Source organism: Rhizopus microsporus (assembly GCF_002708625.1).
Source record: "Rhizopus microsporus ATCC 52813 unplaced genomic scaffold scaffold_3, whole genome shotgun sequence".
Classification (NCBI taxonomy): Eukaryota; Fungi; Mucoromycota; class Mucoromycetes; order Mucorales; family Rhizopodaceae; genus Rhizopus; species Rhizopus microsporus.
Window position 1 is genome coordinate 1,470,791 of NW_019671918.1, and position 27,739 is coordinate 1,498,529.

A 27,739-nucleotide genomic window follows, 5' to 3' on the forward strand; every position below is an offset into this window, starting at 1 on the left:
TCCTTCAACAATGTCGTCCTCTGAAACAAATTCCCAAAAATAGTAGTTACAACAACACGGATAAGTAATTATCCGTGATATTTTTTAAAAGAAAATCGTCAGCTACAGGGTTCGAACCTGTGCGGGCGGAGCCCATTAGATTTCAAGTCTAACTCCTTAACCACTCGGACAAACTGACACGCTTCTTTCGTGTTTGTAATTGTTACATGAACTTTTGTCAGGCTAAACAATCATCCGTATACACTTCTTGAAAGAAAACCTATCAATCCATTATCCGCAACATACATCCATCAACAACAAACACCAATCCACTCACCCCATTTCCTTTGGACCAAAACTCATCGAGTACCCCACTTTTGAACATTCAAGAAAAACCTAAAGACAGCAACAAGACCAGTAACCAGGAACCCACTTCCGCCCAACCCACCGCCCCCGCCACTCCTAAGCGCACCCTCTCCGACCGTTCTCCTCAACTCTCCCCCGCCGATCACCTCAACCGGCCTACCAGCAAGCCTAAACTGCACAACCTGCAGTACCTCATGAATCCCACTCCCAACACCGACTTTGGGCCTGTTACCCACCCTTCCTTCTCTGCCAACGCCCTCGTAGTCAATCAGCCACTTGATTTTGGACTACCCTCCAACGTCCCTGAATGGTTCCAGCCTATCCAGGCAACGATCTTTAACCGGTTCGCCCACATTGAATCGCTCATACAAGAGAACCAACAACTTCGCACTGCTTTGGATGCAGCCAATCAACGTATCAAAGCACTGGAGGCTAACCAGTTCCCCCTACCCACTTCCACCACCCCACCAGCACCCACTACTCCTAAGTCCAGCGATTCCAGCGCGTCTAAATACGCCACTACCACACCTCCAACTGCTTCTACCAATTCCTTACCCAAAGCCTCTCCTGTATCCTTTGCCTCAGTTGCTGCTAAGAACAAGGACACTAAACCCAAGATTACCAAGACTATGTCCCACAAGCAAAAGTCCATGATATCCAGACACAAGATCCAAGTGATCGCTCGCTCCTTCACTCCCGTGTCTGAAACCGCTGGTTATCAGTACATTTACCTCCCTCGTCGATACCGTGAACCCATCTCCAGCATCCGTACCAAGCTTCGTTCCCTACGTATCGATAACGCTCGTATCCTGGATGTCTTTTATCCTACTCGTCGCGTTGTTGGCCTTCTACTTCACAACGACTACGTCCCCACAGTTCTCGACATCCTCACCAAAGCTGGAATCATACCATTGTCAGACTTCAACCCCAGAGACGAAGCCCGCCTTTGCGACCCTAAGCATGCCCAACTGCCACCTGCCGAACGTACAGCCATGATCACTACCATTCATACTACACACCTTCTTCGCACCTTGAAACGTATTCGTTCCGACGTCCGCCCTGCTGTTCTAAGAGCCTTCATCGAATGCAACTGGCTCACAGCTACACAATATGATGATTACATCAATGAACTAGCAGCCAGCAACAACAGTTAACCCCCCACATTTGTCGATACAGAAATGTCTGATATCCCTACAGCATCACCCTCAACACTCGCACCCCCCTCCCCTACTGGTGATGGTCAACCAGCCGAAGACCAATTATGAGTAATTTAAACAATATACATACTGATACTAACATATACCCCCCTCACACTCTTTCTACTAACAATTTACTAACTATCACTCAATGGGACTCCAATGATTGTGCACGACACACTATTGAGGCCGTTACCAACTCCATTCTCTCAACACATCTCCTATTCCTTACAGAAACCTGGCTCCTCTCCCCTCTCCGATTCCTCACCAACTGGCAGCAATTTCATACCTACGCTGTCCCAGTAGACAACACATACCGAGGTGAAATGGGTATCAGTTTACTCGTACATCCTGATTGCCCACATCCTGTTATTCACTTCCCCTCCACATCACCATACGTCCTATCCTGCCAGGTATCAAATTTACTCATTCACTGTGTGTACCTTCCACCTGCACTCCCAGATGCGGAAGCTATCGCAGCTCTTCAACAATTACCTACACAAACGCACCCTTCCCAAGCGAACACAATCATCTGCGGTGATTTCAATGCACGTCATTCAGCTCTTCTTGGTGACTCGCGAACTACCCAAAGGGGCGCAGCCTTCTATAATTGGATGGTTGAAAATGGTTTGCATTGCTGGAATTCAGAACTAACCTTTGGTATACCCACTTATAACTCACATTCTAGAATTAATCAACGTACAGGTATACATTTCCAGAGTATCATTGATCTCTTTCTTAGCACAGATGAACTTTTGAATCCCACTCTCATTGTACATGAAGATCTCGCTCTCGGATCAGATCATAGTCCACTCACTCTTTCTTGCTCTGTGCCTCCCGCGCCTCCTGCTCCCGGTCACCCTCGCCTTTTGTGGCATCTCAGTCGCTTCCAAGAACAAGATTGCCCTTACGAGGAAAAGATTAGTACAAAGGTTGCACCCTTCAAAACACTTCTCCTTGACTACGTTGCTGAGGATGGTAAGTATACAGATACCGCTCCTAACATTGACGATCTAGCCGCTGTATTCAATGATATTATCCACTCTTGCTTGGATGATTCTGTTGGCAGAAGGAGCCCACGTCCTCGTCATCACTCCTGGTTCTGGACCTCTGACTTGCAAGATGCTTTTGATCGCAGAGAAGTCTGCCGACGAGCCTGGAAACGCGCTCCTGACCTGGATAAAGTTCCCAAATGGAACACCTACCTCTCAGCCTGTGCCCAGTACAAATCTGCCCTTCGTCGTCGTCGACGAGCTACTTGGTATCAATTCTGCAAGAAATTGTCGAATGGACCACTTGCTGACACCACTTCCATTGTACGTCGCATTCGTCGTAACCGGACTGCCACTCCCCAGTTCTCACAGCCCGAGGGACCACATGTTGCTGCCGATGTAATGGCTCGTCACCTGCAAAACGTATTCTCAGGTGCTACACTACCCACTACTAGGCTCACTGCTCCACATATCCCACAAGGTCCTCATCCAGTTACTCCTGATGTCTGTCCCATTACTGAGTACAGTACGTTATGCCTTGTTGCGTCGTTTGTCTCGACGTAAAGCTCCTGGGGCTGACCATCTACGTACCGAGATGCTATTACCAATAACCGAAGTCATTGTCCCAGTGATTACTCTTTTGTTTCAACTTTGTTGGAAATGGTCTTGCGTCCCTCGCTTGTGGTGCACTGCCCAGGTAGTCCCCATCTACAAAACAGGCGATACATTAGATCCAGGTAACTACAGGCCCATATCACTAACCTCCATTATGCGCAAGCTCCTTGAGCTTTGCCTTCAGTCAGAACTTGAGAATACAGCTCCTACACTTGATCCTGTACAAGATGGATTCAGACGTCAACGAAGCGCTCTAGATCAAACATTGTATCTACAAGAAATCTGTCGACAGCACCGCCTCGATCATTACAATGAACCTCCAGTTTTAGCCTTTCTTGATATCAAGTCAGCTTATGATACTGTTGATCGATCTATCATCTGGCGTGCATTGGAGACCCGCGTTTCTGATCCTATGCTTGGTCTTCTGCAATGTCTTTTTGACAAGGTAAGTATTGAGGTACTCATCGGTGGACATTCATCTGCTACCTTCTGGCCTCGCACTGGCGTTCTTCAAGGATCGATCCTTTCTCCTTTTTTATATTCCATCTATATCAATAATCTTCCTATACTGTTGCGTGAAGTACTAATGCCAGTCTCTTCTCGTATGTATAGTGTTATGCCTCGCCGTGAATATGAAGGTCTTTGGATCAATTGTCTCCTTTATGCTGATGACGTTGTTCTCATTGCTGCACCAGAGGTCATGCCTCGACTGCTCAAGAAGGCAGAAGAACACTCCGTTTCCCTTGGGTACCGCTGGAATCCAGCAAAATGCGTTGTACTCAACTGTCCCAGCATCCATGGTGCTCGTCGGCTGCAGCTGTATGGGTCTCCAATTCCCAAGGCTGGCTCTTTTGCATACCTCAGCGTACCTTTTGATACCCAAGGTCGTATCGCCACTGATCTCCTTATCCGCCGCAACACTGCTTCTGCCATTACCGCCATGCGAAGAACACTCCTGCCCATTGGATTACGTGCTTCCAACTTCTCCCGTCTCACTGCTAGTCGTCTATATGCAACGTTCATTAGACCTAAATTTGAATATGGTCTCTGTCTCTGCACCTTCCTCGTTCGCCAAATGAACCTTTTAGAACGCGCCCAAGATCAATGTCTACGAATGGCATTTGGTGGCCATACTACCTCGTCCACTGGAGTGTTTAAGCATCTAACCAACCTCCCGCACATGATTGAAAGAACCAATATACTAACGTTCAAATTCATCATCCGTGTCCACTTCTTGCCTGAAGATGCACTTCTCTCTGTTATCCTTCGTTTTGTAAATGCCCCCGCTCCTCACACTCGTTTCAGGCGGCCCACCCCCGCGCCAAGAACGCTATATGGCCCCAACCTCTCTCCATGGTTGACTCTACCTCCCTAGAAGATCGCCTCACTCATCTTATCTCGTCGCCTAACGTCCGAAAAAGCATTCTCACTTATAGGACTCAGATACTCACATCTAGGCGTCAACAACCAAAGCCTCCTGTTCTCCTAGTGGCATGCCGCCCCCATCTAGGTATTGACCCCATCCTCACCTTACCTATGAGTATCTATACCAGAAGTCGTCTTATTCGCTGGCGAATGGGTTGGCTTCCTGGTCGCCCAAAACCCTGCCGCTGTGGACACCCACATGCATCAAGAAGGCATCTTCTAAATTGCCTGCGTGTGGCCTCTCGTCTCAACGTTGCATTACACACTCGACCAGCTCCATTGGCCTACGTCCTCAACCAGCTGCCTCGTAAGCTCCCCGCTTCTCATTCTCCTCCCTTGTTTGTTCGTTGGTCTGCCTGGTGGCCGGTAGTATGTCAAGTACTCTTTGAGATTGAACAAATCTATCAACCAGATGAGGAATTCTCAAGTGCTGCCTCTGACGTCTCCGGCTCATTACTTTTAGACAAGTTAAAACCTCCCCCTCCTGTTGACGCTGCCCTAGTTGCCACTGGCTCTCTAAAGTCAACACCGTAACTTATTTTTCAATATAACAAAAAAAAAAAAGTAAAAAAGCGGGAAAAAACCAGTAAAACCAGTAAAAATACTTTACCCATGTCTAGTGACACAAATACCAAAAAAAAGGAAACAAAATAGAAAATATCAAAAACATATTATTACTTATCGCTTTATATATTATCTTTATTCGCTGCTACTAACATCTTCCATATAGATTTAACAAGTTCATAACCTGCACACTCTGTTGTCCCATTGCCTCTATCCCCCCTATATAGACTGGCATTTCACATATCTCTGCGTACTATCGCCACACCTGACTCTTCTGTTGGTACACAAGAAATAATCTCATCCAAATGATTATTTCTCTCAAACCCACCTTCTTTTCTCTCCACTCATTCACTGAGTTTGTTTTTATCCATTCACACAATGATCGACACATTGATTCCCAGATTCATGCAGATCTTCACACCTTTTTCAGTCTTTACTGTTTTTTATTACACACCTTTATATTTGCGCTTTTAAGGCGAGGCAATATGCCCACATCGGTCCTGCCTCCTATGCCTTTAATAATAAAGAAAATCCTTTATCTCGGACAAATTGACGACACTTCTTTCGTGTTTGTGATCGTTACACCAACTTTTATTCGGCTAAACAATCATCCCTATACACTGCTTGAAAGAAAACCTATCAATCCGTCATTAGTTCGATCAATCTATCAACATACAACATTAATCCACCTACTGCAACTTCTTTAACACAAAATACATCAAATAATCCAGTTTCAAAGATTCCAGAAGAAGCTATCAACAACACCAACAGTATCAGGTGTAGTATCCACGCTACTATTCAGTGTTTACAATATCTAGAGTTGAACATAATGTTACTATAAGGTCTGTTACACCTTAATCAAATATAGCCAACTCAATTTAAATATCTCAGCTTCTTAATATATAATTATAAATTGTGCTATCATTTCTTTTCTCTTCACTCTATTCTGAATAAAGATACAACACAGTCTCATCGTACTTTTTACTTTGTTTAAATCTACTCCCAAAGCCAAATATAGCAAAAGCGGTCGACAGTTTTGCATAAATATCCTCCAAAACAGCAGCATATTCAGCTCTAGAAGCTCCTATTTGACCTTCCAAGTGATGTTGATAAGATGATTCTACGAAAAAAAAAATCGTGTAATCTATTTTTTTTTTTTCTTATATTCAATAAAGCCTTGCTTTGAGACTAAGTAACTCACGCAGCGTGTATTTTAAAATCCCTAAGGGTTCAATGTTTGTGGAAATCTTCAAATCAGCGACCAGATGAGCGACCGTCATGTCTTCATCGCCAAGTATACATAAGACGTATAGATACCCATTGTTTCCAATAGAGACCATCGCAATTGTCATGTTCACACCATATTTATTCCATAAATCGAATAAATTCGAAAAATTCAAATGTATATTCTTTGACTGTTGATGAACTTTGATTCGTTTTCCAATCACTGTTCTTTTCCATTCATTGGTGGAGATGTCCACCTTTGGTTGCTGACAGCATTTAAAAACAGGTCGATTTTCCGATCATACACTTGTGATAAGTCTTCTGTGTGAAGTATTGTTTTATTCATGCCAATATTACTCTTAGTGAATTTTAGTGTTGTCCCTCCGTCTGTCAGAAGGATACCGGTGCCCGTCAATAAAATATCCAAGGTTGACAAAGTGACGATAAAAGATCGTCTCGCTCTCGCCTTGCTTCGGTGACCAAAGGTACAGATTGTTCACTACTTATTCGATGATGACTATGTTGATATATTATTAGGAATTTCTATGATCGCAGATTAGCGCTTCCTTGGTTGCCATAATAAATTCGAAAGCATCATTGTGATATGTCTCGAATTAGGGAAGTAGAAAGAAAGTTTATTACAGTATCGTCATTTTATATGAAAGCATGAATTAACCGTAATTAATAATAGCTGAGCATGTCGCGTTATTAGATAACAACGTGTATTGCTGTCAGTCTCTTTGTATTATTCATTCTTAGAGTATAGATTTATAGTAGTTTCATACAACAAGATTAAGTGTTTATAAGGTAAATACGACAATCATTAATATTAGAACCAAAGCCAACAATTTGTTCGATATACATCAAAGTATCCAAGCCCAATTCAGAAACCTTGGAGGTGTAATCAAGTTTCATTATTACCTCTAGGCATGTCCCGTAAAAGTGATTTAAAATCAGCCAACATTATAATCGCGATAATAATCAACGAAGAAATACAGATGTCGATGAGTCTCTATAACCTCTTTATCATGAATTAAGAGGAGAGAAGATTCATTATTAAAGGAGTATTATAATTAATCACGGTCAATAAGAATTGAGCATGACGCGTCATATAAGAATCACATCTTCGTTTTATTTGCACATCCTCCAAGATAAGCACATGGCACTAATATCATGAGAAAATGGATATTGCATGATGAAAGGGTTATTAACATATTGTTTTTGAAGTTGTTGGTAAGCAGCAGCATATAAATTGTACGAAATGGCAAGTGTCTAAATAGTTTTATAAGCAGCAATGTAATAGATCAATATGTCATAAACCAAAAGAGTGGCCGAATTTCACAAAATCAGATATATACTATACATCGCTAAATCTACCAAGAAACAAACAAGCAAGCCTCCGCCAATTCTGATAGAAGCCAAGTACACGATACACATGTCTTTTTATTGATGTTTGATCTATTACTCTTTGCCTGTTAGAAAAAAATACTCAGTGGAGCCCATTGTACTTACATTTTATATCCACAGTACAATCAATGGCCATTCAACGCTAGCAACAATATGTGAATCGTTACCATTTATGAAAGGTCTTCCCTGTTATGGCTGGGGACAGACCTGCTTGCTTTTAAACGCAGAGAGCATAAGCAGCTTCGTGGCACTTCTTCATAGAACAGTGGTCGTCAGTGAGAAATCTAGAACGGTGCGATGATGAAGCCCTTTGTCTGTTGACTTCATTTTGAACTATACCAGGATATTCATCTTATTTTTCTCAAATAAAAAAGGAGTATAGCAGTGATAATAGATGGTCTAAAAAAAGTCCTTTAGTTGACGTAAATATATATTATATCTAACAAATCAATTTTTTAATAAAAAGATGCTATAATGCCATTAAGTTTATTCAAGAAAATATGTATATACAAGTTATTCTATGAACGTGAATTCAACCATTGTTCTGGATTTTCAACGCCAACTAGATCTTGAACAATTGAAAGGAGAACTTGCAACTCATCTACAAAAACAAGGCTGTTCATTAAATAGGAGGAATAAGAAGGAAATGATGAGTTGGCGATATCACTAGGTTCAATCATAATTTTCTTTTCGAGCAAATTGACAAAGTTCTCTCTGCACTCGATAGGAGAAAGCATATAGGGTGGTAAGGACGTCTTTGCATACAGAGTAGATGAAATCATTTTTAGAGTTGAAAGAATAGATGATAGCTATTCAAAGAGTTATTCATACGTATTATGTTTCTGTGGTATTAAACTTACATATTCTTTTCTTTCTTTCCTAAGAATTGACCCAATGTGTCTCTTCCATTCAGGTTTAACCTGAGCAAGTGATGAAGCCATGTTTATGACAAGATCAGACATGTTATCCGCAATCTGTACTAGAGCCTTGTAATTTTCTGCAGGAAAGTAACCTCGTAACGGTGGCTCATAGTTTGCTTGGTGCAAGAGAGTGTGCTCTTCTGCAATCTGTCGTCGAAGCTCAATTGCAAGCTTTTGGAATCCTTTACTTTGCTTATCTGTTATTGGCTCATCAATAATAACTATAGTGCTAGCAGCTAAGATGCCATAAGCTTTGCCGATATCACGAATTGTACTTGCAAGCCTTTTTCGAAGTTCTATGCGACTTGTAGGCGGGAAAGGGATTGCAATCAATATACCAGAAGCAGCAATCCCGATAACTACCATCAGTAATCGCTAAAACGATAAAAAGTTTAACGTCATGTTGTAAACAGTCAATGTTACTTACTTTTCCGGCAACCGTATAAACCTGATCATAGACAGCTACACCAGATACTGCATAATTATATTCGTATATGATGACTAAAATCATCGTGATCTTGCTCATCAAAGCAGCAACTCGGAATTTTGCCACAAAAAAGAATGTATAATACAATGGTAAGAAGATAACAAAAGACAAAACAGCTAAACCATACGGATTTCCTCGCGTAATCTCCCAAACGATGATCCCAAGAACTGCACCTACTATGGAACCTATGACTCGATCGATCAACCCAAAAATAAATGCACCGGTCATCGGGAACATCCAAAGCACCAAGGTGATCATGGTCCATTGTCCTCTCCATTCTATGTACCAGCCTGCATCCTGTGGCCTCCAAGCAGGGATAGCCAATATGACAACTCCTAAAGCAGTTTTGAATGCAAAAAACGTTGTTGTGCTTGTCAGCCATTTGCCAGCTACATAGATTGCATTGAAGAACTTTTGCATAGGCGTAACAGGAAGAGAAACATCAGGGTCATTTTTCCTATACTTGTCCTTGTCTTGTTCGCCTCCTGCATTGAATACGGTTCGTTCGTCTGATTCGCGTCTATTGTCATCATTGCGAGTAGAACATCTTGCCAAATCATTTCCTGCGTTTGCATTTTCTGATTCTTGGACATCCACTCCAACCGCTCCGTCAACTTGATCATCTGAGTGTAACCATCTAGATAGTGTCTGATGAGGAAACCATAGCCTATACTTTTTACGTTTTGTTTCAAGCTCTTCAACTAGCTCTATAAAGGATGTAGTGTGGATGGCATGTTCTCTTAAATTATAAAGATACAGAAATATTAAATAAAGTGGCCCATTCCTTGGCAGGTCGGCAGGATCCAGCTCCAAAAACTTTTTGAATGTTTCGCTGCTTTTACTAATCTCGTCAAAGCGAATAATGAGTTCCTTCATCGTTGTTGATGAAATTTGTGCAGGCTGATTTTCAGTGTCAATGTTGCTCACTTTTGGTCGCGAAACCCAAAATCTTGGAAATGGCCATAAAATACTATTCAAGCCTGTTCTGGGATGATAGTGAAGTTTAGTAATCCTGTCAAGGCATTGTCCAGTGGCATCGATGCATGCTTGCGTTAGTTCAGCGGATATAGGCTTTATGTTTTCCAGAGAAGTGTTGAATGCGTTCAAAATTTCAGGATTTTTGAATCTACTGAAATATAAGTTGTCGTTATCAGAGTTTAAATAACTTGATTTGATGATAAAGCTAAGACCAATGCCGTGTAAAGAGGCACGCATGCTTCGCACAGCTTTAGTCAACCTGCTACAGTCTTGATCGGAAATACGAGAGAAAGTGATTTCTCGCTGGACTGCTCGTTTGCATTCAATCATCAAAAGTACGCCATTCTGCAAACGTGTATGAAGCTGGGGTAATGTCGATTGGCTGGAGGGTGGCACAAGATCTAAAAACGCATTAGAGTGTTCTTTGAAGAATGCATTATATCCGCCAAGGGTTTGCCGCAAGACGCCAAGAAAGTTGCTGATACTATTGTCTGGCCAAATAAAGTAGTTGACAGCCAAAGAAATAGCACCAGCAAGGGCAACAGGTTTGAGAAATTCCCACTAGATAGAGATCAGAAAGAGGTACTGTATTCATGTTGTGGTTATTCACTTACAGTAACAGCAGCAGTGAATCTTGGAATAGAGGCATAATATGTCATAGTAAACTAGAGATCAAAGGATTACTGGCTTTAGTATTGAATAAAAGTCTGACTTACTGTTAATATAATACAGGCGTTTACAGCAGCAAAGTTGGCTATGATTCCCCCATAATTTAATATTCATTTTTATCTTTTACTTATGTGTGCGTACCTTTTGGTAGTTTTATACGAATGACATTTAAAACGAATGTTCCAATAAATAGAAATACAGCCAAAATTGCACATGCACCAGGCTGTACAGGATTTGGATCGGAAGCATTACGGGCTAAGCTTGCAAGAAAAGCACCTAGGGACAAAACGTTTAGACCAATATTGCAAGATACACAAAGATGCTTACCCAAGATGCTCCATGCTGACGCTATTAGCGCACCAAGGGTTCCTAGTAGCACTGCCTACATACATATTTGTTTACATTTAATTTAAACAATGATCCTTCTACTGTCTTACCTCCGTTTGCACTCCTAAAAAGGGAAAGAAGATGTCAGTGTGCAAATTTTTGTAGAACCATGTCTTGTCCTCTTACCAATTGTTCGTACAGGGAAATAAAATATTGTAACGATTGCCACAAGCAGTGTAGCTGATCCAAATACGTCTCTAGTACGATTGACCAGACAAAATATGGTGGATATTAGTAATGCAATAGATGCTTTTACTGTTTTTCTGATGTGAGGAAGTGATGGCAAGGGAAAGTGAAATCGTCGAAATAAGCGCCTTTTTTGAGCTTGTGTCTTTTTTATATCGCTTAATTCATCATCTCTGATTTGTGTATCTGAAGTATATGAAGACTTGTTTGGTGTAGTACGATCGTTGTCACTTGAGACTACTCTATCCAATTGATCTTGTGAGTGACTAGGCGAATCTGAAGCTAAGGGTGTCAATACTGGTAGTTGTTCATGCCGTGGTTGAACGTTGACGCCTGCATTTTGATCTGATCTATCAGTGTTTGATCTGACGTGTGCTGAATTATTAGACCTTTCTTGAAAGTGCTTAGATTTACGCAGTTCTGTTAATTCTGTATCTCTGTTGTTCATCAAATAACAGAATATAAAAGAGAAAAAGAGAAAAAAAGATAGAGTCAACTTTATTTTACGTCATGTTTAATGGAAAAACCAAAAGGCCCAAAACATAAACTATATAGGCCGTATTGACCAATCATTTTTTATTTTTATATAATTCATAATTTTAAGTATTTTGTAAGCTGCTTTAAAAAACTAGTAAAGCGGGTAAAAATATAACAATCATGTGTAACGTGTTTTATGGCCGTAGAGTTACCTTTAATATGGTGTTGCTAGATGTTAAACTAGCATATCTAGTGCAACAAGTTAAACACTGACGACGGACTTCGCCCCAGTCTGCAACTAGTGAAGGCTGCTTATCTAAAAGCCAACAATACCAGAAAGCACCTCAATGATGGAGCGCGCATAAAGCATAAAGGTTTATACGTGATGAGGACAACGGATAGATCGAATTACAATATCATTAAATGATAAACAAGTTAAACATAATAAAAGACTTTATAATATGAAGTTTATACAATTATTTAAAGTTTCTTTACAAATGAGCTCGAGAGATCTGCTGTTCCTGCTCTTGTTTTACCCATTCTTTTACTGTTCTTCTTAAAATCTTTCCACTTGGGCTTTTAGGAACTTGATCTATAAATCGAATACCGCCTCGAAGTTTTTTGTAATCCACTACATTTCCATTCACAAATTGCGTTATTTTGGCTGCCGTTTCTTTGCTTCTTGCGACAGTAGGCTGAAGAACAATGTAAGCTCGAGGGAGCTCCGTTGCCTGAGCTGCATCATATACACCAATAACACAACAATCTGCAACACTTGGATGACTCATTAATAGCGCTTCTAGCTCTATAGTTTTCCAATAAAAAACGAATGAGTAAATAAAGAGATATCATGTATTTCTCATTGGCTTACCAGCTGGAGCAACCTGATATCCTTTGTACTTGATGAGCTCTTTAATACGATCGATAATAAAAAATTCACCATATTTAGAATCGTATCTTGCAACATCTCCTGTACGCAACCACCCATCCTCTGTGAATGTCTCTGCATTTGCTTTATCGTCATTCAGGTAGCCTTTCATAATGGTTGGGCCCTTCAAAAGGATTTCTCCTGGCTGATCAGGGCCTAGCTCTATTTGCAATAAAAGCACGTTATGAAAGCTACACGAGATGTCACTTTAAACTCATTACCATTGCCTGCTTCATCCACTAATTTACATTCCATATTGGCTACCAACTCTCCAGTTGATCCTGGGGGGCTTATCCCAACTCTTTGGTATATGCAGCCCGCAGTCGTTTCTGTCATACCATATCTATTAAGCTGTGATTAAGCCGTACGATTGACAAAAAATATTTCTTACCCTTGGCGTACATATGCTTTAATACGTGCATTCAGCGCTTCGATATGTTCATGACCCAAGGGAGCAGCACCACTAGTAAGCGTCCTAAGCGAAGAAAGATCATACTTCAAAGGTATATCACTTTTTGCAAGTTGTACAGCTATACGATTGATAGAGTTAGAATACAATCTTATTGAACCAAAAATATCCCCCTTACCAACTGGAGGCACAATGGCAGCAGTGGTTATCTTGTACTTTTCAATTAACCGGCATACAAGTTCCAGATCATACTTTGGTACAACCACCACAGTTATGAGACAATAAAAGGCACGAAAAACAAGGGTAGTTAAGCCAAAGATGTGATAGAAAGGCAAGAAGCCAAGTATGATACTGTCATCTTGCTTTGGGTCAGTCTGTTCAAATTCAGTGATAATGGTCATTTGAGCAACAAAGTTCTTGTGTGTGAGCATAACACCCTTTGCAAGACCTGTGGTTCCACTTGAGAAGCAGATAAACGCGATATCTTCAGACGATGGTTTGTCTTGGATAGAGAGACTGACTTTGCTTGATGTAGTAGCGATGGAGTAGTACGGCTTGAACCCATCTATTGATTCGCTTCCAAATAAGAAAATTCTGTGTTTAGGAATATTGTTTCTAGCAGCTACTTTTGTCAAAATGGGTAAAAGTGAGGGAACGGTAACAATAGCTTTGGCATTAGACAAGTGTATTTGATGGTCAAATTCCTCTATAATACATAAGCATAAATCAATCTGAGACAAGTGTAAATGTATTTACGTACTTTCAGTATAGCTCGGGTTACTATGTACAAAAACAAGAAATAGAGTAAGTAAAGAAAAACAGAAACTATATAGGCTTGAATACGTTACCCAGGAGTAACAATGCACTGCGCCCCAAGTAAGGAAAGATAAAGCACGGCGTGATCATACTGATTTGGAGCAAACACTGCTACAACATCGCCTTTGCTCAATTTCACCTTTTCTTTCCAACCTGCAGCAATTCTATCAGACAAATCTTTCACTTGAGCATAAGAAAGTGATTTTCCAGACAATCCATCAATCAGCAAAGGTTTATTTTGCGAGCGACTTTGATTAAACTTATTTGAATCAAAAACATGCGCGTAGATGTCTGTATCAGGGACATTGACAGTTGGTTGGCTTGATCTGAATATAACCATGATTGCAATAAGAAGAAAGAAATATAGGAATAAGGGAGGTCAGAGGATGCAGCCGCTTAAATACTTTTGTGTCAAATGAATGCCGACTGTTTCAATTGGGATTCTCCCTTATTCTATCCAGCAAGTGGGAAATTTGTTACTAATTGCATACCCAATCTTTTGGCTTATTGGCTAAAAGGGAAAATGATTTACCTTTTGTATACTCTTTCCAAATATCGAAGTTTGCTGAGATATTTGATCGAATTAAATATTATTATGCACAAATATAAAGTCGTTAATACCTGTATAATCGTTTTTTATTAGGAAAGAAAGACAGGATTACAACCTTATTATAAACAGCGTCTCTGTAAAAAAAAAAAAAAACTTTTATTGGTCGAATCTTTTATTTGGGAAGATAATTGACTAGAATAGGCAATAAACTTGTTCAAGAATATCACCAAATTAGAGCATATTTGGCTTTACACCTTTTGCCACAATGGTTAAAAAAAAAAAAAAAAAAATTAAAGAACCGGTAAGAAACATGATGAATGGAAATTAAGCATTATAAATAAAAAGAAGCATTTAAAAGCAAGGCTATTTTGATATACGTCCTTAAGTCAAACAATCTTTTCATATAATAAGAGTAAAAATACTTTAAGGATGAGTGCACCAGATGCGTCTCATCATGCTTTTCCCAGGAATCTGATACCGCGAAATGATTCACGAACTTTAGTAGTCACGCGTCGCGTAAAATGAGAGCAAGTTTAGACCTCAGATTGATGGCGTGTTCAATATTAACAAAGTTGTTATCGACTGAATAATTAGAGAAATGGACAAAAAGACATCCAGGGTCAAGCTTTTAGTGACAAGTTGAAATGAATAGTATCATTTCCTTTCTTTCATTTCTGCTACGGACAATAAGAAAATCAAATTCTTCATGTGTACATTTTAAGATTAATCAATGTTGTGAATGATGAATACCGTTTCTCTTTTCCAGTTAATTTTATATTATTAAGGACTGAGCCGTAACGACTCATTAATGTATTATGTACGATAGTGACAAGTAATAAATGTGCTTTTTAAAAATGTATGAAAAGATATCTAAAGTTGGAGATATCAACAACTCAGCTTGTTTTCTATTTAAACGTGATCTATGGAAATAATCAAATCGATTCCAGTTGATTCTATGTCAAGAACTATAGAAGAATCTCTTTCAAAAGAAATTAAATTTAAAGGCTTGTATCACTGGTGTTTTCCACAAAGATGGCAACGAATACAACATGTACATAACATTGTAATTGACTAATTCAGCTCTTTACTAGATCTATTTACTTGGATATGATGCAGCTTCCTCTGTATGTCTTTCTACTCCTGCTCACAGAAATAACCTTCTAAAAAGTTCAAAAAGAGTTGGCATTTGTGTGACTCAAATAGTCATGTAGTGCAGCTAGTTGTTGTTTAGTCTCATCCAAATGAGATTTTTTTTATAGTGAGATCAAGTATCTTTACTAGTATTTATTAGATATCAAAAGACCAAGTAGGATTCATTCTAAAGGATAAAGATGTTTGCATCAAAAGGAAGTTCTTTAAAATAAGTATCTTATAAATGATTACAAGGATTAAAGAAGAAAAATATGACAGGCACTTTATGGTTTCCATGATGACCTTTTGAGGGCTTGCCCTCTTTTGTGTTGTCATATCGCCATTTAAGTGCTGGATGATATAAAAAACATGCGATGAGTAATCATTTATAACCCTCTTTTATTGTTGCTAACTTTAGTCTAGTAATTCTCTCTTGTTGCTATGGTTATTTAATAGCTGTACATTGTCTTTTTAAAATAAATACGTATTTCTTTTGCCTTATTTTTATGGAGCGTATTCAGGTAACTTTTGCATTCATACAAATGTCTCCTGTCGTCCATATGAGAGATGAAAAATGAGATGTATACTAGCATGTGGTAGACAACCTTTACTTTACCTGTATCGTCATGGAGAGAATCCATAGAAACATAGGCTTGCTATAGATAATATGCTTTAAAGTGATTTCGAAGGAGTATTTGGAGATATATTGAAGTTTAAAAGTTAATATTAATATTAATAACAGCGTTTTAAACAAATGATTTTTTGGATACAAAGTAACAATAATCACTGACTAGCACACAAGACGTAGTGAAGAGTTCTGAAAGATTGTGCTTTTCGCTATGATGTCGAGAGTGATAACATCAAATTGGCAAAAGACATGCTTACAGGGAAGTCTGTAATTATTCCTACAGCTATTACTGAAAAGATAGTTAAACATCAGCTCATTAAGCGTTCATATGTATCATAAAATAGTACATGTATCTTTCATTGCTTAATAATACACACCGCAGGTGCCTGCTTGTGGATGCAGAATATTCTACCAAGCAAATTACGAACAGTCTTAGGTAGTGTGAAATTGTAAAATAGCATCAAAGATAGTATGTAGAGACAGTGGCTGTAGTATTGGCCTATTTTCTGGTGCATGTAGTGTTGGCAGTCTTTAACTATATTTGTGCCTGTTTAAATGGGTAAAAAATCATCCAGTTTATGCATCCCTCCAGTAGTAACGCAATATAGGGTAAATGAGACTTTGGGCTTTTTTGTTGTTTAAAGCACCCTTTCTTTCTTTCCATGTTACAGCATCTCATGACAACGCCAGCGAATCATAAATTGCCAGCAGATATACTCGTTCTTGCCTTTCAGCATATAGAAAGAAAGAATGTCGGCTTGTTTGCGTATCGTGGTATCTTTTGGCTACAACGTATCTTTTTCGTAGTATTCAAATTAATAGCACATCTCAAATTGACGAATTCATAGACTTTCATGAAAACTCAGCATCTGATCAACTTGTTCAATTTGGAAAATATGTCAAACGAGTCACTATTGGTGAAGGCATAGGGATAGCTGATAACAGGATATCATTAGAAAACTTTGAAAACTTTGTCAAATATTGCCCCAAGGTTACATTGGTTAGCGTTTCTCTGCCTGTTTTTAGAGGCAGCTTGTACTATCACCTATTTGAAGTTGATGATAATATAAAATGGAAGCTTCATAGACTTGATCGGAATGTTGAAAATCAAAAGTTTAAATTGAGTTATTACTACAAGTATAAAGATACCATCAAGGTCATAAGATGGCTCGAGGACATTGAAGATTTTGATTTTGTAATAGGCTTTCCGTTACTTGAAGAACTGGCTCTACCGTAGACAGCGATTATCACAGACATACAAGGTTTTATGTTCATTTGTAATGCATGTCCCAACTTAATCGAATTAGACCTGTATACCAACATGAACGATGATGCAAGACTGGTGGCTAACTTTGCTATATGTTCCTCATTGAAAACTCTAAATATTAAATGCAGTTCTTTGATACCCAAGGTGTTGATTGATTATATTGCTGCAGGCTTGGTCAACCTTTCATATGTAACCTTTTGCATGGAAATAACATCATTACAAACAAACTTTGGTGAAATCTATAAGCAGTTAAAAGATTTTTTGTTTACACCTCAGAAGAAAGTAGTTTCTTTAACATTAAGAGCAGAACCAAAATGCATGGATGATACTGAAAAAACATATATAATGATTGATGAATGTCTCAACGTCGCCTGTCGTCCTTCAAAGCTTAGAGCATGTAATTCTATAAAATGGATAGTAGCCAAATCCGCAGTGCCCACTATAAATTTATGCAAGTCATGGAACCATACAATCGAATGCCAAATCAGCATACCCTTGCATGTGTTTATTTAGAAGCACCAAAATTAACTCGTACTACGCTTTCTAATTTTTTGCATTTTCAAACCACCTATACTTTTGGTAGGGCACTGTACAGAATGTATGAAAATAAAGAATTACACGAATCATGGGTGATAATTTCTTTCGATTTGACATAATCTAGTGTCATTCTCGTTTGAAGCGAACATATATTATGAACCAAGTGTATAAACTTGCATGAAATCACGTTTATTAAGACATGAGTACACTTATACTTGTGTTATTATATTAAATGGAAAAATAGCGAGACCTTAGAAACCTGAAAAACGAGCATGAAATATTCCAAAGAAATGTGGGTTTGTGAATAAGCATATTGACTACCCCGTCCAGCAACTATAGAGCAAGGTGTCTAAGTTTGCTATGGGCAAAATCAAGCTTGAAACTTACTAAGCTTCTTTCTGATTCTTATAGCTGCTATTATTACAAGGATCAGATATCCTATATTGAGTGGAGCATATATGAAATTAGAAATGTTTTAAGAATATCAAGTATTTATTGCAATAATAGATAAATAAATAAGGTTAAGTTCTTTGACGCCTTTCAACAAACATTTTCATTCCGTTTTTCATAGGGTGTGTCAATGAGATACCATACGTGATTATTTGATTAGATACCAAAGTAAACGAGTAGCGTCGAAGCAACATAGACACACAGATAAGTGCCTCCAGAGTAGCCAAATTTTGACCTATCAAAGAAAGAATGTGAGCAATAGGATAAATGGGCAAGTATAAATTGTATTACCTAAACAAATACGAGGACCAGCATGGAATGCAGGCCATTTGCCAGCGTTTTCTCTCTTTAGGCTTCCATTTTCATCCAGCCATCGTTCAGGATAGAACTCTTTGGCATTATCGCCCCATACATTCTTATTTCTTCCTTGAGCATACGGGTTCCAAGAAACATAGGTTCCTGCTTTAACAAAAGTCCCATCGGGCCAGACATCATCTTCAAGCGCATATTTCTGGTTTCCAGGAACTGATGGATGTAGACGAAGGGTTTCAAAAAATCTAGGTATGAGTATGAGGAAAAGTGTATGCTATATACAGTAAGTGATACTCACACTGCGTGGAGATAAGACATCTCGTTGATAGCCTGATAAAGGGCAGATGAGTCATTTTCTAATCCATCAGTCATATATTTTTCAATCTCTTCAAGCATCTTTCTTTCAATACGAGGTTGTAAGCTGATATTGTAGAACAACCACGATAAGGCTTGAGCAGTAGTATCACGACCAGCAATGATAAAATTGAGAACAGTGTCACGTAGCTCTTTATCGTTTAATGGCTCTCCATTTTCATTCTTTGCCTCCATAAATCGAGAAAGCAGGTCCTTATGACTTGTTTCTCCAGATGCGATCTCTTCACGTCTCTTTTCAATGACTTGCTGAGCAAATGTGTCTACGACTTTAATGTTGTAGCTAGCGGTATGCTCTTTTCGGAAGAATAAGCTAGGGAAGCGTTCTTTGTATTTCATCGTAGGATTACTGAAGCGTTCGGCGCATCTTCGCTGAAGGAAGTCAAACGATTCAGCAAATTCTACCTTGCCATCTTTCAAAAGTGAGTTAAGCTCCGTACCAAATCCGAGGCTATTAAATGGATATGAATTAGACGTTATTTCTATAGCTTTCAAAAGGTACTTACTATACAAAAGAGTCGAGGGTAAATCTGAACATGATGTCTTGAAAATCGATGATACTGCCATCACTCGCAGCTTTATCAAGAATGTGATCGCACATCAGATGCAACTCCTTTACAAAAACACTAAAGGGTGTTACTCATGCTGCCTTTTTCTTAATCTTCTCAACGCTTACTCTGTAAATTGGTCTCTAAAGTTTTTAACGTTGAATATATGGCTTGCTGTCTTTCTCTGCCATTTCCATTGATCTCCGTTTGCATTAAAAATACCATGGCCTAAAAGGTCATGCATCACATCGTTAAACTGTGGCCCTTTGACATAATTTGAAAAGTTTGCTAAAACATGTTGAATCAGCACATGGTTTCGCAGATAGATAGTTATGGTTACTCTTTAAGATATGTTCAATATTTCGAGGATCAATCGTAAGGATTTGTCGAGGCAGACCGGCCACTGGCAATGTTCTATATCATACAGTATTAATAATGGAGGTAATAGAGGACTCGATCATATAGTTTTACATGGTAAGTGCCCCTGTTTTTTCATAAAGTTCAACAGCATAGTCTAAGCGTCGTCCAATGTTTTTAATCAAAGTTGGCAAGTTTCCTACTAGAGGATAACCCTTGATGAAAGGTATGTCTTTTATATGTTCATAGAATAAAGGTCTATCATGGTATTTTAATGACATTAAAGTAATGATAGAAGATACAGCTGCACCAGCAATAGCAAGCTGTTGTCCAACTGAAGCATCTTTGAGAGACATGGTTTAATTAAAAGAAAGCAAGAGATGCACACACTCGTGGACTGCTTTTATATTACACCGATTGAGAGTCAGATACAATAAGATTTTATCGTAAACAGGTTAAAAAATGTCCAAGTAATCACACTTTAACCTTTTTCACTCAATTTTTCTCACTTATCTAACCTTCAATTTACCTTTTTTAGAACAATCTAAAGAAAGCAAGTATTTAGTTCATCTTTTTCCCATCAATTTTGGTGCTGTTCTCCTTTATGGTCTCTCTGTCTTTAATATAAGATGGAGGTGTGACACTTTGTCGTATTCTACGTTGAATAAAGGTCAATAAGCAATGTTTACACATACATAACAAAAGCTCAGTAACATAAACTGACCAATCACAATAACAATTACAATTTTATATAATAAGTGTAACTATCAATTTTAATACCTTCATCTTTACTCTTCAAAACAAAAGAAATATAAGGGATCCCATTGTGCTTTCTGTCAATTCACACTAATACAACAAATATCGCACACTTGTTTTAAAAGGGTTCGCGTGGATATGTAGAATGTCCGCCGTGAACACTAAAAAATTCCCGTTTGGAATCAAGGATAGGAGTAGAAAAATATGCTTATTATGATCTGTAGTGATAAAAAATCAGAAAGGATGTAGTGCTAAAAAGCCTTTCTCATGAAAAAAAATGGACAATAGAAATATTTAACAGCAGATCCTTGATATGGCAGATAACACAAACAGGTATCAACAAAGGATGTTTGAGGCAAAGTTCGCCTTGTGTTGGTGATTGAGCGCCGCGTAAATTGAGCAATATAGATTGTCTGAATCGATAAAACCATACTCTTATCAACTGTAATAGCAAACGCGCGGAGATTTGGATTGACTGCTCAGAGAAGGCAAAACTTGTAAGGCGTTGGCACTGTGCTTGACCGTTGGCACTGTACTTGTAAGGCGTTGGCACTGTACTTGACCGTTGGCACTGTACTTGTAAGGCGTTGGCACTGTGATTGACCGTTGGCACTGTGCTTGTAAGGCGTTGGCACTGTGCTTGTAGGGCGTTGGCACTGTTATTACTCACATTTCAGCATTAGTGTTCGTTATCTTAATAGTGCTGCATGAGAAAGGCATCATTAATTTAGTGTCCTGGACTTGATAGCATTTACTCCCGACCGAACAGTGTGGCATTTTTTTTTTTGTAAGAGCGTTTTTAGCCAAGGCTCATTTTTAAATAAATGAAATAGCCACTTGAAGTCAGTGGTGGACTATTGAAAGACAGAAATACTAAAGAAAATTAACAAATATAAAATTAATGCTTGAAGGATTCCAGGCAACCAATGATAGCCCGAAAAACCTTGGATGGTATAAAAAGATGCCCATTGAAAATAAACATCCAGTGTGCACGCCAGATGCACCAAAAGGTGCAACCGACAATACTTTCATTAGAGAAAGCAGAAAGTTTTTGAGAAGGAAAACGTAAATTAAATATTGCCTGTTCCATAGTATTTACTGTTAAAGTCAATTCACCAAAGAAATGATGCCAAACTCGAGCCCACACTTCGAATTTTTTGGGGCATCACAAGATAAAATGCATTTCATCTTCTACATTTGGAATTTGACAAAATCGGCATTCTGAGGAGAAGGAAGACGCTAGCAATTTATGCATTCTGGATGCACAAGGAAACTTATGTTGTAACAGACGATACCAAGGAGTCCGAATTTGCAATGGGATCAACAAGTTCCAAAATCGACGCCAGAACGACATTGATCGAGGCATATTGGAAACTTGGCATTCACCAGATTGCTGTAAAAGCTGTTGGTGATGCTTGTGAAAATTACGAGGCAGAATAATATCAGAGTTTGGCTCGAGCCAAGGATGGACTAATTGGCCACAGATTTCAGAGAGAGACGATGGAACAGCAGCCATAATACTGCCCGGTAAATAAAGGCGGGCGAAAAAGGATGTAAAGTAAGTTGTCCTGCTAAAAGCAAGCGAACCTACTTTCGGATGCGATTACGATCCTGAGAAGGTTGACTTTACCCGTTCACCCATGCTTTGGGAATTAGATGAGAGTGATCAGGTGATAAACAAAAAGCAGGGCTAGCCTGAAGAGACTTATAAGGCCTTTGCACCCTAAGTGAGCCATCTGCGGGCCAATTTATGACTTCCGATAGTGGTAAGGATAAGCAGATTTCAACAGAAACCTTAGGACGTTCGGATAAAGAGCTGTTGAGCAAAGTAAGAACTGTACCAGAATCAAAAAGAGCGTCGAAAGACCGAAAGAGAACCGAAAGGACCCCTGGAAAATTCATTGCTAAAGGGTCTTTGCGAAAGGACGGGAAGAGAAAAGGTAATCTTGCGTCAGCAATCGACAGAGGTGATAAACCAAGCAAATGGGCCTGCAACCATAAAGTAATAAAACTAGAAGGATCATCATTGAGCAAGAGAGGAGTTAACCACCGATATTGAAGAGCCAGGTGTTGACAATTCGGCTCCAGGAAACCCAGTCCACCATGCTTGAGGAGTTGTTGAAAGGTGTCTAGCGATATAGATGGGAAAATCCTGAAGCCAAGGAAATTGCGGAAAATCTTTCGGATAGTGTCAGAAGTCTTTTGGTTAACCCCAACTACTCTAAGAACATGCCAGAGCGAGGACGGAATAAGTACATTGAGGACGGTTGCACGGTCGCGAATGGACAGAGGCCCTTGCTTAAAAATGTTACAAGCATTGGATACTTTTTCTACGATACATTGTTGAAAACTATTTCGTTGTCGAGACGATTGTAACAGAGGGTTTTGAAGGTATGTGAGTGGCTCAGACGATGTGGAGTATGCCATTGAGTAACTCCATATGACTGTAAAAGTGTTGGCCATTCCGTATGGGAAGAACCTGAGACAGGGATGGCTACAGTCTTGTTATAGTTCATTCTTGCATTAAAAGCCAAGTTATACTGATGAATGAGGGATTGAACCTCCTGAAGATCATGTTGATCGGCAAGGAAAATCAAGATCATCTGCATTTGCTAGGACTTTGATTTCTGAAGGGACTGAAAGGCGGCTCTGTAAGGAAGCGCCCTCCATAACGTCGATCGAAGGAAAAGAAAAACCACGAATTCGTTGGGAAAAAACAATAGATTTAACCAAGGGTTCCATTACAAAGTTGAACAAAAAAGGACTAATGGGGTCTCCTTGGCGTAAACCACGACCTAGTTGTATAGGTGACGAGGAGTAACCATTAACGTTGGCTTTCATGGTTGTACTAAAGAAGAGAGAGCAAACAGCAGAGATAAAAACGGAGGGCAAACCAAAAGTCTGAAGGACAGAGCGAAGATACACAGGATGCACTCGATCATAAGCTTCTTCTTGGTTGCACAGCAGATCAACTTCCGAGGGGGACCAGAAAGAAGCTTGCTTTATAGTAATTTGTGCTAAAAGGCCACTGTCGGCAATAGATTTTCCTTGCATAAAACTAGCTTGAAAAGGACAAATCAAAGAAGAAACGACCTCCCTTAAACGGTTGTTCAATAATCAGGTGAATATCTTTGCATCACAATTAATCAGTGTGATTGATCTCCAATTCAAAAGATACCGCAAGTCACCTTTCTTCAAACAGTGTGACATGCTCCGACCTCATCCAAAAAAAAGGGGGGGGGATACATCTACCGTTTTGTCCATTTCGGCTTTTCTTCCGTAATTATCATGACTCTAGAATAAGTTGATTCAGTAAACAGCTGCACAGAATGTAACGGCACTTTTGATAATCCAGAACAGAAACGTTATCATTATTATTGTTATCACCAAGAAGTAGTAGAAGTTACTATTAATAACGGTAAAAGCACCCCAAACTTTTTTTATTTACTTGAATAAATCTGATTTTTCGTCAAATAGTTCTTGATTGTCGAATGAATCCTAACAATGATAAAAAATATAAATGTGCAATTTGTCAGAAGTTGTTCAAAGGATATCACAACCTTCTGAAGCATTTCAAAAAGAACCATCCTCAATGTGAACTGCGTAACTATAAGAGAAAAGCTGACGAAGACTTCACGTTTGAGGGAGGATCCCAAGCAGCTATAGGCAACAAAAAAATCAAAGCCGACTTTTTAGTAGATGCGCTACATTTGGTGCCAGCAAAATTAGAGATTACCCACGATACAATTACATACAACTTCTTTGATTTAGCTAGTAAATCAACTATGGTTGCTTTGAAGGGATTAGGTTTACTAAATGAAAAAATTACGTGCAGCATCACTGGTTATACCGATAAAAAGATGGTTACAATTCCTGCCATGTCTGCAGTAGATACATCTCAGCTTGCTTTTCCCAGTTTCCCTGACTTCTACACAAAAATGGGCGAATATATGCATATTTCAGACGCCTTACAGAAACAATTGAATAGTGACTCATGTGAAATGGCCAAAGTAACCCAGCTATTTGTCGGATCATTCATAGTCGTTGAAAATATTGCTTTATTTGTTCTAACTGTTGAAATCTATGCACGCGATTTTTTTGTTGATGCTCATGCTGAGAATCACTCTATCAGCTTTCCAGAGCAAATTGACATTGGTGACCGCTATTACAACTCCATTAAAATTGCTCTTTCAGCTGTAGGCCAAGGCAAACAGCTGATGAAGAAATTAGTCATTGGTTCCACTACATTCAATATTCTCGTAACCAGTTCTATGCTTTTGTCTCCACGTGAAGTTGAGTTTGTTACTTGTGGCCCTACATGTCATAAAATTTTGCATCACCTGGATCTCAACTACGCGCAAATACTTCTACGTCAAAAGCAAGTAAATGAGTTTGAAAACGGTGAGATGATTATTGGTACGGATATTTCAAATTGTCGTCAGTTGATGTCTGCTTTTGATCACGAGTCTACATACTTCTCGTACCGTGCTAGTTTGTTGCAGAATCCTAATATACAGCCCTTAACAGTATTTACAATTGGAGGTGTCCCGGCTAATGAATATGGAATGTCCATTCACAACAAAGCTCGTGCTGTTTCCCACTTTTTCAAGACTGTTGCCTCTTGGATTTTGAAAGCTCATGTTATAACTTTAAGTGATATTCGTAGTCTAAAGTCATTAGTTAAAGGGAATGAGGAAATTACTGTGTTAGTAATAGCTTTGGAGAAAGAATATCTGGATAACAACAATGTTATTGATATTTTGGTATTCTTACGTAATCAAAAAGGCTTGAGTGCTATGGCCCAGTCCCTATCCCAAAATATCTCAACTGCGAATGATAAGGTGAAGCAAGAGATCATGTCCTATTTTTCTAACATGTTTGGTAAAAGGTAACTGGAAGCAGTATGCTAATAAAACCATTATTATCTTTTTTTTTTTTTTTGTTTATTTCTTACGTTTCTTTTCCAAGTTCTATGAGTAGATGAAAAGTCTATGGCATAAAGCATGGCCCCATAACCCATATAGAAATAGCCAAAGGTTGTATATATAGATAAAGCTTGCCTGTTACCTTCCACGAGTAAACCAAGAACAGCAGTGCCATCAGTTGATAGCATATGTTCCAGATCATCTTTCGTAATATTATCAGGTTTTATAAAGTCTGGGTTTAGGCTATCTTTGGTTGATAGCCTTTTCATATATGATGGACTTTTAATTTCACAGATGAAAGGTAATGCTGTAAAGGTATCTGTTTTTGTAAGCACAGACAAACCGGGAATACGACCATTGCTTCATAGTCTCTCTCTGGGTCCAACTGGCTTATCTGTGTTCCTATTGAATGTTTTATAATTGTTATAGCACTTCTAGATGCTTCATTGGAATTTGGATTTTACCCTTGTAAGATAATGTTGTATCCGTCTGCGCATAAAAATGGAACCAGTATTTTCTCAACAATATGACTAGCAAATAATGGCTTTTTAAAATGATCTACATTATTCTTCTTGTAAATTTGGATCCTAATAAAGGCATGTCAGAGAGAAATGCAACAATGAAACTGATGTCATGAAGCTCACATATCGTAAAGCAAACTGATTCTTTCACATAATTTTTGATCATTGCTCTTTGAATACTGCCAAACATTCAACAGCCTCTTTCTCAGCATTCTGTATATCTAATTTAAGCAACTGATTATCATAATAAATGTATCAGCAGTGCATACCATATTCAAAAGTGCTTATTAAGCATTATGCATTGCCTCTGAAATTTTATCAATATCTCCATAATCCTTATAGTCATCGTCTTCCTTGAATTCAACATTAGACTCTTTTATGGCTGCCTTCCATGTTTTTTCATTAATATAATAATTTCGTCTAATTCTTTCATTCATCCACATAATTCCGTTTAATGTCCTAGAAATAGTTATCAGTTGAATGTTTTTTTTTTTTGTAAAGGCAACGAGATTTACAACTCTTCTACAAAAGTAGGCAGCAAGGTAGTTGCTGATAATTTTTCAATACAGCTGTGATATTTATGCTTATATAGTTGTAAAACAGTGAAGGATCAATAGCTAACAAGGGAAACACTACATACACCAGAATTTAGACTAGTACTACAGACGCTACCTCTATCCATTACCTATAACTTCGCCCAACGAAGCTTTTCGATCTGCAGCGCCAAACTACACGTGAAATTATAAAGTCACCATCTTGGTTTGTTTTTATTTTGAAGAAGAAAGGAATAAACAAGAAATGTTGTTATCTCTTTATTTATTCTAATTTTACGTTGTCAGGTGACCAACAAAGACCACTTAGCTCACGTGTAATTATGATAAATGTATATCTCACATCAAAGGATATTCCACCGCACAGTCTTAGGTTAGATGGACAATTTGGTAGCGTGAGGTTGTATAGTGACTCCACATGTAGCGCCCCAAGGAAACGCCTGTAGCATTAGCCTATTTTCTGGTGCATTTGGTGTTCAACTTATATTTTACGTACTTCTTTTCTTTATTAAAAATGACTACAGATTGTGTTCCAAACGAGCATATGCGTTGCCTCAACGTTCTCGACGATATTCCTAAGTATGAGTCTATGTATATCGAAGGGAATGCTAGCGATCTCTATGAGACAATAGACTTAGAATGGCATCACTGGGAAAACCCAGAAACATCCAAAAAAGAACCTGAACCAAGTTTGAAAAAGCTGCTGGATTTTGCAGGCTATCAATCCTCCTAAGAAGGTATTGGCTAGGAACAACAAAAATCAACAGCCAATTTTGATGTTACTGAGACTAAAGTCTACAAAAGCGTTG

At 38.8% G+C, this 27,739-nt stretch overlaps 10 protein-coding genes and 1 non-coding gene across 11 annotated transcripts; 3 read left to right on the forward strand and 8 right to left on the reverse strand.

Moving 5' to 3' along the window:
- Positions 1 to 96: 96 nt before the first annotated feature.
- RHIMIDRAFT_t15 lies at positions 97 to 178 on the reverse strand. Its single transcript has one exon. It is a non-coding gene; the product is annotated as a tRNA-Ser (tRNA).
- A 361-nt stretch (positions 179 to 539) lies between these two features.
- RHIMIDRAFT_248803 (uncharacterized protein) lies at positions 540 to 1,499 on the forward strand (the record flags this gene model as incomplete). Its single annotated transcript, XM_023610561.1, has 1 exon — positions 540 to 1,499. The coding sequence occupies one exon, from the start codon at positions 540 to 542 to the stop codon at positions 1,497 to 1,499; it is 960 nt and encodes a 319-aa protein (XP_023469381.1).
- A 1,393-nt stretch (positions 1,500 to 2,892) lies between these two features.
- On the forward strand, positions 2,893 to 3,410 carry RHIMIDRAFT_273189 (uncharacterized protein). Its single transcript, XM_023612368.1, has 2 exons — positions 2,893 to 3,241; positions 3,296 to 3,410. The coding sequence occupies exon 1, from the start codon at positions 2,936 to 2,938 to the stop codon at positions 3,095 to 3,097; it is 162 nt and encodes a 53-aa protein (XP_023469382.1). The 5' UTR covers positions 2,893 to 2,935; the 3' UTR covers positions 3,098 to 3,241; positions 3,296 to 3,410.
- Positions 3,411 to 8,238: 4,828 nt separating this feature from the next.
- RHIMIDRAFT_311628 (uncharacterized protein) lies at positions 8,239 to 11,907 on the reverse strand (the record flags this gene model as incomplete). The annotated part of the gene is made up of 10 exons (XM_023614742.1): positions 8,239 to 8,577; positions 8,629 to 9,063; positions 9,116 to 10,714; positions 10,768 to 10,818; positions 10,870 to 10,907; positions 10,964 to 11,098; positions 11,150 to 11,204; positions 11,260 to 11,273; positions 11,336 to 11,832; positions 11,903 to 11,907. 10 exons carry the CDS (start codon positions 11,905 to 11,907, stop codon positions 8,287 to 8,289), a joined length of 3,120 nt encoding a protein of 1,039 aa, XP_023469383.1. The 3' UTR covers positions 8,239 to 8,286.
- A 417-nt stretch (positions 11,908 to 12,324) lies between these two features.
- On the reverse strand, positions 12,325 to 14,649 carry RHIMIDRAFT_273198 (acetyl-CoA synthetase-like protein). The gene is made up of 8 exons (XM_023612369.1): positions 14,558 to 14,649; positions 14,058 to 14,478; positions 13,970 to 13,989; positions 13,388 to 13,915; positions 13,192 to 13,330; positions 13,022 to 13,143; positions 12,744 to 12,962; positions 12,325 to 12,677 (listed from the first exon to the last, which is right to left on the reverse strand). The coding sequence occupies exons 2-8, from the start codon at positions 14,363 to 14,365 to the stop codon at positions 12,364 to 12,366; spliced, it is 1,650 nt and encodes a 549-aa protein (XP_023469384.1). The 5' UTR covers positions 14,366 to 14,478; positions 14,558 to 14,649; the 3' UTR covers positions 12,325 to 12,363.
- Positions 14,650 to 17,011: 2,362 nt separating this feature from the next.
- RHIMIDRAFT_235020 (uncharacterized protein) lies at positions 17,012 to 17,571 on the forward strand (the record flags this gene model as incomplete). Its single annotated transcript, XM_023608283.1, has 2 exons — positions 17,012 to 17,126; positions 17,183 to 17,571. The coding sequence occupies 2 exons, from the start codon at positions 17,012 to 17,014 to the stop codon at positions 17,569 to 17,571; spliced, it is 504 nt and encodes a 167-aa protein (XP_023469385.1).
- Positions 17,572 to 18,601: 1,030 nt separating this feature from the next.
- On the reverse strand, positions 18,602 to 20,627 carry RHIMIDRAFT_273203 (cytochrome P450). The gene is made up of 7 exons (XM_023612370.1): positions 20,292 to 20,627; positions 20,161 to 20,234; positions 19,949 to 20,108; positions 19,779 to 19,898; positions 19,199 to 19,723; positions 18,880 to 19,145; positions 18,602 to 18,823 (listed from the first exon to the last, which is right to left on the reverse strand). The coding sequence occupies exons 1-7, from the start codon at positions 20,531 to 20,533 to the stop codon at positions 18,660 to 18,662; spliced, it is 1,551 nt and encodes a 516-aa protein (XP_023469386.1). The 5' UTR covers positions 20,534 to 20,627; the 3' UTR covers positions 18,602 to 18,659.
- Positions 20,628 to 22,098: 1,471 nt separating this feature from the next.
- On the reverse strand, positions 22,099 to 23,360 carry RHIMIDRAFT_290024 (uncharacterized protein; the record flags this gene model as incomplete). Its single annotated transcript, XM_023613702.1, has 2 exons — positions 22,099 to 22,504; positions 22,564 to 23,360. 2 exons carry the CDS (start codon positions 23,358 to 23,360, stop codon positions 22,099 to 22,101), a joined length of 1,203 nt encoding a protein of 400 aa, XP_023469387.1.
- Positions 23,361 to 23,479: 119 nt separating this feature from the next.
- Positions 23,480 to 23,730, reverse strand: RHIMIDRAFT_273232 (uncharacterized protein). The gene has a single exon (XM_023612371.1). It carries the CDS (start codon positions 23,673 to 23,675, stop codon positions 23,505 to 23,507), a length of 171 nt encoding a protein of 56 aa, XP_023469388.1. The 5' UTR covers positions 23,676 to 23,730; the 3' UTR covers positions 23,480 to 23,504.
- Positions 23,711 to 24,341, reverse strand: RHIMIDRAFT_91853 (uncharacterized protein; the record flags this gene model as incomplete). The annotated part of the gene is made up of 1 exon (XM_023615869.1): positions 23,711 to 24,341. A coding segment is annotated over exon 1 (277 nt), but the record flags the coding sequence as incomplete, so codon positions are not given.
- Positions 24,342 to 25,759: 1,418 nt separating this feature from the next.
- Positions 25,760 to 26,222, reverse strand: RHIMIDRAFT_91876 (uncharacterized protein). Its single transcript, XM_023615870.1, has 2 exons — positions 25,888 to 26,222; positions 25,760 to 25,839 (listed from the first exon to the last, which is right to left on the reverse strand). Exons 1-2 carry the CDS (start codon positions 26,125 to 26,127, stop codon positions 25,795 to 25,797), a joined length of 285 nt encoding a protein of 94 aa, XP_023469390.1. The 5' UTR covers positions 26,128 to 26,222; the 3' UTR covers positions 25,760 to 25,794.
- Between the last annotated feature and the right edge of the window lie 1,517 nt (positions 26,223 to 27,739).